Source organism: Octodon degus, unplaced genomic scaffold (assembly GCF_000260255.1).
Source record: "Octodon degus isolate 3935 unplaced genomic scaffold, OctDeg1.0 scaffold00011, whole genome shotgun sequence".
NCBI lineage: Eukaryota > Metazoa > Chordata > Mammalia > Rodentia > Octodontidae > Octodon > Octodon degus.
This window is the reverse complement of record NW_004524587.1, coordinates 12,184,045-12,194,069: the sequence shown is the minus strand read 5'-3', so window position 1 is coordinate 12,194,069 and position 10,025 is coordinate 12,184,045. Positions and strand designations below refer to the sequence as shown.

Here is a 10,025-nt window from a genome sequence, read left to right as displayed (position 1 = left end):
TTTATGTGTGTGTATGGCCAGCTCAGCCCACCAGGGGGCGGGGCTGGCTGGCATGTGGTGCTGGGGGATTGAACCTTGGTGGTCCCTGTGCTTTGCTAAGCTTGTTCTAAGAAGGTGCTTTAGACCACTGAGCCATCTCACCAGCCCTCTTCTTTCTTTCTTGCCACGTAACTTAGCTTTTCTTCTTAAGGCTTGCCTGTTCTATGCTGTGCTCATGAGGAAATCTTGTCCTAGTTTCTGTTGCTTTCGTGAAGAGCGACTATGCGGCTACCTTGGGAGTGCAGGGATGGTGTCTCACAGCAACCAATCCAACTGCTTCTGTGAGGAGCCTGACATCAGCTGAAAAACACTTTGTCAGTGGTGATCACCTTCCTGGACGTGGGGGCTGAAAAGACCCATGCGTACGCCCCGAGTCTGGGCTCTGCTACTCCCCCACTGGACATCGGGAGCATGCAGCCAGCTGGCAGCCTGTCAAGGATTAAGAAAAAGAATTTCCGATCAGTTCCTGATCTTTTTTTTGGCTATGACTAGAGTGTGTCTTAGTTCTGAATAAATATGTGATTCATAAAGCTAGTGTGTTTAACCGACATCATAGAGGGAGCCTTGTGAAACACCCGTAGTTGCAGCAACCAGAGCCTATTCTGCTGTTTTCCCCACTTATGCCATCCACCCTGGCACCCATATGGGATGCCATCAAAGCCCCCCTCCCCTCCCCTATCCCATTTTGAACACTGGTTTGAGTCTTGGGTCTACTAATTGGGGCCTGCATGGATTCTTTCTGAGGGGTCAGTGAGCCTCAGTGTTGGCTTCAGGGAAATGGGAGAAATATTTTCTTCATGAGTTTATTGGAAGGGTAAATGGGCTAATAAAAGTGTACTTGCTAAAGGCAGTGAGGAATCCCAGATTGGATCCTTGAACAGGAAAGGAGGCTTAGTGGGAAAGCTGGCAAGGTCCAAATGACGTCTAGAGTCTGGTTAGTAATAATGTATTAATAATATTTTAGCTTTACATATGTGCCATGATTATAAAGATGGTTCTCTTATTATAATCGCAGCACTTAGGAGGCTGGGCAGGAGCACTGCAAGTGCAGCGTCGCCTGGGCTACACAGTGAGGCCATTTCAAAGAAAAAGAAAGATAATGCTATTAGAACATTGAGTGACGAGTGTGCTATCCTTTCATCTTTTCTGTATATCGAAAATTATTCCAAAGTTTTATTTATTTATTTATTTATTTATTTTCGTGGTACCAGGGATTGAACTCAGGACCCTGCTCTTGCCAGGCAAGTGCTTATTCTACTGAGCTATCTCCCCAGCCCCCCAAAGTTTTAAAAAGGTTTTTGTTTTCTTTTTTTTTCCTCAAAGAACCTGTTCATAGTGTTACACAAATGTCAGGGAATTTTATTTTAAGTGTTTTTCTAGGTTATGTGTTATTTGGTTTTTTTTTTGCATGAGTACTTGTTGAGCAGATAATTATCAGATGCTGTTTTCCTGAGTGCTGTGGACAGAGTATAAGGTGAGGTCTCCACCCTCCAATCACACCTCAGTAAGAAGCCAACACCAGGGTGGCAGACCTGTGAGCTGAGTGAGAGACCACAGGAGCCATGGCCTTTGTACAGGCCAATGATCCCAGGGGTCTGGGGACAACGAGAACAGGGGAAAGGGAAGTAGTGACAAGTGAAGAAAGCAGATTTCTTTTCACCCTCAAGAAGGTGAAGGCTTTACAGGAAGACGAGGGGGTGCATGCATCCAATAGTTAGGCTAAAGGCTACAGACCGTTGGCTGTGTTGAACACACTGGGGAAAGTGCAGCACTTCTCCAAGGCTGATAAAATTGTGATGTTTGTCTTTGACAGTTTGATTTTTCTCTCAACTTGAAGCCTCATCATGTCTGAGTGTGGCGTCTTGTCACTCGTTGACAGGGTGATGATGTGCCAGTGGCTAAGTGCGCGTTTCTTTTTATGGTGGGTGGTGATGGGTGGCTTTGTCTCCGAAGTTCTCTTGAGCTCTTGTGGTATAAGTACGTGAATAGATGCTCATTTGCAGCTTAGGAATGGGTGCATTCTGGGAAACTCATTTGTGATTTCACTGTTGTATGAGCTTCATGGGGTGAGCTTACACAAAGTAAGATGGCTACAGTGTCACTAGGCCCTGTAATCTTATGGGGCCACCATCATATATGTAATCCATCTGTGACCAGAAGACCACTGTGTGGCATATGGGTGTATACGCACATGTACACTGAAAAGAGAAGGTTGTCAGTACAGACAAAAGAGGTTCATTGATATTTGGTTTTCACATTTCTCTGTTTCTTTTATTTGTGTCTAGATGTCCCCCAAAGACTCATGCAGTCATGGGTGGGGCTTTCTGGAGGTGGCTGGATCTGGAGTGTGTGATGCTGGCATTAAGAACTTGAGTGCTAACCTGTCTTAAGAGTGGCAGCCACTTGGCACTTGTTGCTTATTGCTATTGCTACTTGTCTTCCACTGCCCCTCTCTTTTTTTTTTTTTTACCATGGATTTTTTCTCACCTGCCATGCCACCCCACTTGGAATCAGCCAACTATGAACTGAAATGTCTACAAACAGTGAGCTAAATAAACCTTTTCACCATTAACTTGGGGTATTGAGTATTTTGTTTCAGCAATGAGAATAGAAACTAAGATAGAATCTGGTATTGGAGCCAGAGAAGCAGAGTTGTTGCTGTGACCATACCTGACCTTGTGGTTTAGGAGATGTTGGGAATGGCTTGTGGGAAGAGTTTGGAAAGGCTCGGAGATGTCAGCTGAACAAGCAGCCCTGGAATGCCTTAAGATGTACTTAATGGGAGATTTTGGTCAGAGCTTAGAAGACCAGAATGCTGATAGAAATGCTGCCAATTAAAGACCAGGCTCAGGAAGTTTCTGCTGGAAAGGACTGCCTTTGCTGTTGGACCCCAGACAGTGTGTGTTATGTCTTGGCAGAAAGTTTGTCTGCATTTTGCTCATGTCCAGAGACTTTGCCTGATATTAAGGTAGGTGGACTAATTAATTTGGCAGAAGGAGTTTCAGGGCAATCTAATGTTAAGATGGTGGCATAGCTACTGTTGGAGACTGTTAGCCAGATCTATGTTGAGAATCAAGAGCAAAGATCCCAGCAAAATGATTTAAAACATTTTAAGTTTGGCCAGAAAAGAAGGTCCAGTAATATTGTGGCCTATAATGATAGAACAGAGGAGAAACTGGTCACTGAAAAGACTAGCAAAGCAAAGCCACATTTCAGAAGAAGGCTTCCACTCGGATTTCAGAAGAGGATGGTAGATGAGATCAGGCTTGTCCAGGGTGGTACGGATTGTAGGCAGAAGAGGACAGTATAAGAGATGGGTTGAGAACATCACAAAACCCAGCAGGACTACCCTTTGCCACTTCAGAATTACAAAAATAAAAGACTTTGCTTTCAGAAGAGTCCCAGAGCGCCATGCTGCACAACGGCAATGGCCTAGGAAAGTTTTTCCTTGGGATTTGGTTCATAGGCACGAGGCAAAGAGAGAAAGAAGCCTGGCTACTGCTCCATCTGGCAGCAGACCTTGGCACCATCCATTTGGTGCTAGTTTTAGATGCATGCAGAATACAAGAGTTGTGGGGTCAGAAAGGCTTCCACTCGCATTTCAGAAGAAGGCCTGGGAGGCCAGGCAGTGTGCCCTTGAGAGGACACCACTTTGTACCAAATTCTGTCTTAGTTACTTTTCTTATTGCAGAGAAAATATGAGACACCCAAACTTAAAGAAGGAAAGGCTTATTTAGCTTACAGTTTATAGAGATTTCCATTCATTGTTGGCTGGCTCCAAGGCAGGGTGGCGTGGCAGAGGGGCATCACAGAGGAGAAATAGCTCATGGCATGCAGAAGGCAGCAAGGCAGATGGCAGCAAGCTATGAACAACAGATTCTTTCTGTGTCTTTATATTGTATCCAGGCTACCTGCCTATAGGGTAAGACGAATTTAGTAGCTCTACATCCTTAACCCCAGCATCACACACTCTAGACCCTGCATCTTTGAAAACTCCTATCTGTGACTACATGAGGCTTTGGGGGACATCTAGAAATAACCCATAACAGTTTCCAAATTTGAACTCAAAGTGTGGCACAGAACTCTTACCCAGATGAGCTTCTCTGGTAAATTACAGGCCTGGGTGCGGGTAGGGACAGATGTGGGCCCACTGGGAGCCTTTAACTAGATCGGCAACTGTGTGAGCAATTGGTTCCAGAGTGTGGATTGGAGGCGCTTCTGCACTGGTGTGCCCTGGGGCTCTGCTTTGGTTCTTTTCCCAGTCAACAATTTCATAATAATTACTTTAATAATAGTACATATGTATTATGAAAACTTCAAAAGGATAAAAGCTTAAACAGCATAAAGAATGCCTTTTTACTGTTTAGCTAATCTCTAGTTTTCTCCCCAGAGGCAGCTGTTACTGTGTTATTCTTTTAAAGATATCCTTGGCCATGAGAGCATATATGTGAATGTACATAATAAGTTCAGTGTTTGATATCTTTCCACTTCATAGGTATTTTGCAGTTTTTCAGTTGAATTTGAAGTTAATTTAAGAGCTTTTTTCCCTGTTGTCCTCCTACTAATCCTACTAAAAGTGGAGGGAATTTTAGTATTTATAAGGACAGCACAGTAGAAATACCTATGTATGTTTAAATGTAAAACTTAATACTTTTAAAATAAAACTTTATTTTTATTTATTTATTTATTTTTTTAACCTTAGCTCCATAGTTACTTTATTTATTTTTTTTTTGAAGTAACATGAGCATTTTATTTTATTTTATTTTTATTTATTTTTTGTTTGTTTTCTTAAAACTTTATTTTTAGACAGTGGCAGGAAATCAACTTATTATTCTGAAATCTAATAAATAAGAGAGAAGAACAAAATATTTCTCCTGGCCTTTCCTTTACAATTTGAACCTCAGAGTAGCCAAATAATGATTAAAGCACATTTCCTTACTGTAGAAGTATTCTAATAAATATGTAGAGACAGGATGATAGAAATAGAAGGTCACTGTTTTGCAAATGTCTGTAAGTAAATCAAATTTAAATCTAGTTCTGAACTTTCTTATTTAACTTATATCTGCCTGTTCAGGCACCAGTACCATGCTATTTTCGTTGTTGTAGCTTTATAATATGTTTTAATACTTTAGCAAACAGCCTGCCTGCCACAGCTTTAGCCTGTTCATGATTATTCTTATAGATTTAGCTTTCCTTATGAAATTTAGGGTGAATTTATCTGACTTTGAAAAAAGTCATGATGTAACTGTTTTTATAGAATTGGATGGAATTTGCTAGAATTTATAGATTTATATAAAAAGAATGGCCATTGTTGTGTGTTACTAGCTTGGCTGAGATAGAATAAAGAATACAGGGGGCCTGGCCCTAGCTCAGGCCTTTAAGTGGCTGCTTCCACAAAGCTGTCAGCCTCAGGTTGCTGGAGTTCGAACCTCACACCTCTCCCCCTGGCCAAAAGTGCCCTGAAGGCATTCGAGGAACCAAAAAAAAAAAAAGAATACAAATACAAGGTCTTGCATTTATGTTGGGGAAACATTCTTGCACAAGATTCAGTCATCCATTAAAACAGTAATTTAGCGGATGTGCCAGGCAGCGTTTGTACTGGGAAGACCGCAAGGGAATCCATCAGGGCAATTCCCAGCCTGCAGCTCTTGGACATTTGTTAGCACCAAGCTGGGGCCGCATCACGTGAACCTTTGAGTTGCGGCTCTCCACAGTCTCGTGTGAGATCCAGTGTGTGCTCAGAGTTGTCTGCATCTTGGGTCATGTAAAAGGATGTGTGCACAGAGAAAGTAGCGGGGAAGGAGTGGGTGAATCGGGCCTGGGGGGTAGAAAGAAGGGTGTGGATTGCATGCTCTGTGACCCGTGGCAGGCTGATTCACTTCTTCGATTTTTGGTTTCCTCAGTGTAAACCAGTTGCATGTGCAGCTTTAAAAGAGACAATTCAAAGTGCTTTGGACCTTACAAGGCACACTCCTCCACTGTGCTGTAAGTGGTAACTAGTCTCATTTAAGTTGGTGATCTGATTGCTGAGCTGATGGCACCTAATTTCCTATGTTCTGTTCCCGATTTCATTATTTAGGAGAGGCGGAAGAAATAGTTATGTATGAGAACTGCCCCTTGGTAAGGACATGGTGGGCTAGAAACATTGAAGAAACAGTAGGCTCTCGTACCAGTAGAGGGAAGACTAACGTGAAACAGAAAATACACCAGATATTTATTTTGCGTTGCTTTGGGCACAGGGGTCTGAGACCAGCTAGTGGACCTCAGTGTAACAGAAGACAAAGCTTTCTTGCAAGGCCTTCTGCTCAGCAGTGGGCTGGAGTGAGTGCCCTGGCAGAAGAAATGTGGGTAAGCTATTCACTAGGGAAGCCACCAAATGGATTTCTGAACTAGGAAGAGCACACTAAATGCTGACTAAGGCATTTGAGGATGAAATTGAAATATAAATATACACATATGCAATCACATATGTAAAAAATTCTCTGCATATGGCTCATCCATTTTCAAAGAATCACAAGTCTTTGAAATTTTGTTTGATCCTTTTTTGAGTTAGAGAATATTACAGTGCCTTTTGGCCAAAAGTGATCATCAAAAATGTGAAGAAATGGTGAAGTCAGAGTTGAGAAATAGGAGACTAGCTGGCTTATTTCACTGTTTCTTTATCTGTTGTTACCTTGGAGATGAGTCCTTAGGTTTTGGTTGCCTTCTTTTTCATCTAGAACTTCAACACTTGCTTTTTCCTTTGAGCATGACTCTTTAGAAGAACAAGCATATTATCGCAAGTTTTCTGCTACCAGTGTGTGGCATTTTGAAGGGAGAGGCGTTTGAAGGGAGTTGTTATTTGTGAGGCGTTTTGAAGGGAGATGTTATTTGTGTCTAATGAGCAGATGATATTTAAAGATAAAGGTGTGAGCCACACACTTGGCATTGGTCTTTCTCTGTTTACCACTGTGTTAACCTTTTACCCTCATCTTTCCTAGTACTCTTTAATCCATAAGTGTAACCATAGAAATGATAGAAAACACTAATGAAGTTATAGGGAAGATAGTATTTAATATATTTATTTGAGATTCATTCTGCTATTTCCTTTATATAGCCATTACTGATTGGCTATAATTTTCTAAATTATGTTACGTGGAATTTTTACTATTGCTTGATACACTTGGGATAACAGTATAGATATGGTGCTAGGCCCATAAATCTACCCTTATAAATGTAAACAAGATTCATATTCATAGTTGGTCGTCAAACTCTGGTTTGTACATTTGCAGTGAATGATGAATCCACCGCCGCTCCTGACCCCGAAGAAGCTTCTGTTGTTGGTGTGACGTCTCCACCTGCCTCAGCCTTGAGTGTGACCCCCAACCCCAGCACAACGTCTCTCCCTGCTTTGGCCACACCGGCTGAAGGTGAAGAGCCCAGCACGTCGGGCACACAGCAGCTCCCCGCAGCAGCCCAGGCCCCCGATGCCCTGCCTGCTGGGTGAGTAGCCTTCTGTCCTGCAGCAGCATGTTCCTCTCAAAGACAGCCTCCTTTAGCAGGTCCAAAACAATGTGGTTATTTATTACCTAGCTGCGAGTGGTCCCTGAGGAGGCCGCCAGGTACAGAAACAAGGGAGGTGTGGAGAGCTGCTTGTTGTCCATAAATCTTAAAAAGCCTCTAAGTCATCTGAACAGAATCAGTGCTACCTTATGGCTGACCGAAAGAGAGAGGTTTCTATGGAACAAGGAGCTCCTTTTGCCTTCCTGCGTATGGGAGAGGGTGTTTGCAAACCTATGTTAGGTGTGCCACAGTGAGCTGTTTGTATCACTGAAAACTGTATAAAAGGTTTGGCGCCACTGGCCTCTATCCTGCCTAGGAAGCAGCTTTTCTATCCTGAATTGTATCTTCCCACCTTGTGAAGGACTTGGCCTTGCGATGCTGCATGTTACGTGTGTGTACTGATGGCAGGGCAGATGTTAACTTGGACTCCTAGTTTTCTTGCCGCCCTTCAGTTTGGAATGGGATTTAATGTGAAAATCTTGGATGAGAATATGATAAAAAAAAAATCAAAGTGAGTTCAAGTTTGCCTTTATAGTAAGTGGAGATTAAGAGAAGGGACTTGGAAATCAGACAGATCTGGAATTGATGTCCCTTTCCACCCCTCCTGTGTTACTGACATTAGCCAAGTGACTTTCAGGTTGGTAAAGTGGAGATAATAAGCATACGCATCTCCCCAGGAGGCTAAGGGACTCAAATAGACGAGTCCATGAAGCGCTCGCCCAGTGATGGCCATTATGCCTGGTGAGTGAGATTTGTGAAGTGGTTGTCAAGGAATCATAGGGAAAGACAATGCCTCTGACCTGGGAAACAGTCTTATTGGCAGCCAGTCAGAGCTATGCCTGGTGTCCATCCTTGTTACTTGTTTGGTATGGCAGAACCCTGTATCCATGTGACTGAGTCCCTAGTGACCTGGCTGGGGTTGGTTTGGTGGTAGTTTGTGTTTGAACCCTTATATTTCATAAAGGAGAAAGGAAGGCTGTATGGTCTCTTGCTTGATGTCTAATGTGCTATATTGTTCTGAAAGCCACTTTTGAAAACCCAGTTGTTAAAGATCCTGAATCTGAAGACATGCTGTTTTTAACATGTACACTTGGTGTGCTCCCTAATTTCCGTTTATGAGGTATGTAGGCCAAATGAAAAAATTTGCAAATAGTTCATAATATCCCAGACCTGGAGAGCATTGGAGGTGTTAAGAACCAACTGAAAACTTGGTCAAGTTTTTGATTTTGTGAAAAGATTATTAACCAATTGCTTGTGTCTTAACTACTCCCTACAGAGATTTCTTTTCTCTTTTGTGTGTGGTGCAGAATACTCGAAAGACCTTTGTTTGGTTTGTAATTTCAAATCTGCATGCTATAATTTTGGGGGAACAGCGCAGAATCATCTTGGCAGAAAGGAGGGAAAATGGCTGCCTGTTTCCCCAGTGAGCTGTTTGTTTTCTTTCCACTGAGCAAATGCCTGGAAGGCAAGCCTCACTCCTGTGTCAGTCACAGGCAATTAGGGCTAATGGCAAACCATGTCTTTATGTAGGGCGTGTGTGAGGGTTACTGTTCTCTGGGATCAGGCACTTCCTGTTTCCAGGCTGCTGGAAAACTCCAGGCTCTGAAAACGCTCTTTATTCTCCTCTGGCGGACTGAATGGCCCTGGGAAGCTGGTTCCCCTCCCTCTTACGGCCAGGGGCCGAAATACTTGGAGTTTTGAGCAGCATCTTTTCCTTGGAGGTTTTAGCAGGTAACAAGGCCCGGTGGGGGCCTGGGGTGGCTAGCATCCGCTTGAACATGAATGATGGCCCAGAGCAGGGTATGAGAGTCCCAGTTTTCCAGCCCAGAAGGGCTTCTCAGTGTCCATCCCTAAGATGACAAAGAATCTTCAGTACTTTGAAGATTGTCTCAAACAGCTTCCTAACTGGAGGTGGCCCCCAGCACCGCTGATGCCACCACCATGTGTAATGTAGTGAAGACAGCAGGCTTGCTGTTGACTCTTCTGCGCTGGAAGCCAGACTGGGCATGGTTTCTCTAGTGACCCTTCCAATTCATAGAACTGCTATCCTCAGCCTCCCCAGCTTATTTGCAAGTTTAAGATGTCCAGAGGAAGAAGCGAAGGATGGATGGCCTGATGGCTGCCTGGAAGCAGAGGCACCATTACGAGGAGGGAGGCCAGATTCCAGCCAGCCCACGGTGGGCAGGATCCACAGGCTGGGTTAAGATATCCAGATGGGGAAGTGGGTTCGAGATACAGAAAACAAGAAGTTCCTTGTTGACTTTAGGAGTTAGGGACCAATGCAAGCACAAACTCTGTTACCCTACCTCAAATGCCAGTAGAGGGCATCTTGTGGCAGAGGGGTCGAGATGCCACCTACACAGCACATGCATCTTCTTGAATTTGCATTTGGTTGCCTGTATCTTTCTGGAGGACCTATCACTGCAGCATCTAAATTGATCATC

General features: G+C 43.5%; 1 protein-coding gene across 1 annotated transcript in view; it reads left to right on the top strand.

Moving 5' to 3' along the window:
• Positions 1-10,025, top strand: part of Wwp2 (WW domain containing E3 ubiquitin protein ligase 2) — a 134,785-nt gene that overhangs the window by 85,026 nt on the left and 39,734 nt on the right. Inside the window, exon 8 of the mRNA XM_004625815.3 lies at positions 7,311-7,521. Coding sequence (XP_004625872.1) covers positions 7,311-7,521 — 211 coding nt within the window. The remainder of the gene's footprint in view (positions 1-7,310; positions 7,522-10,025) is intronic.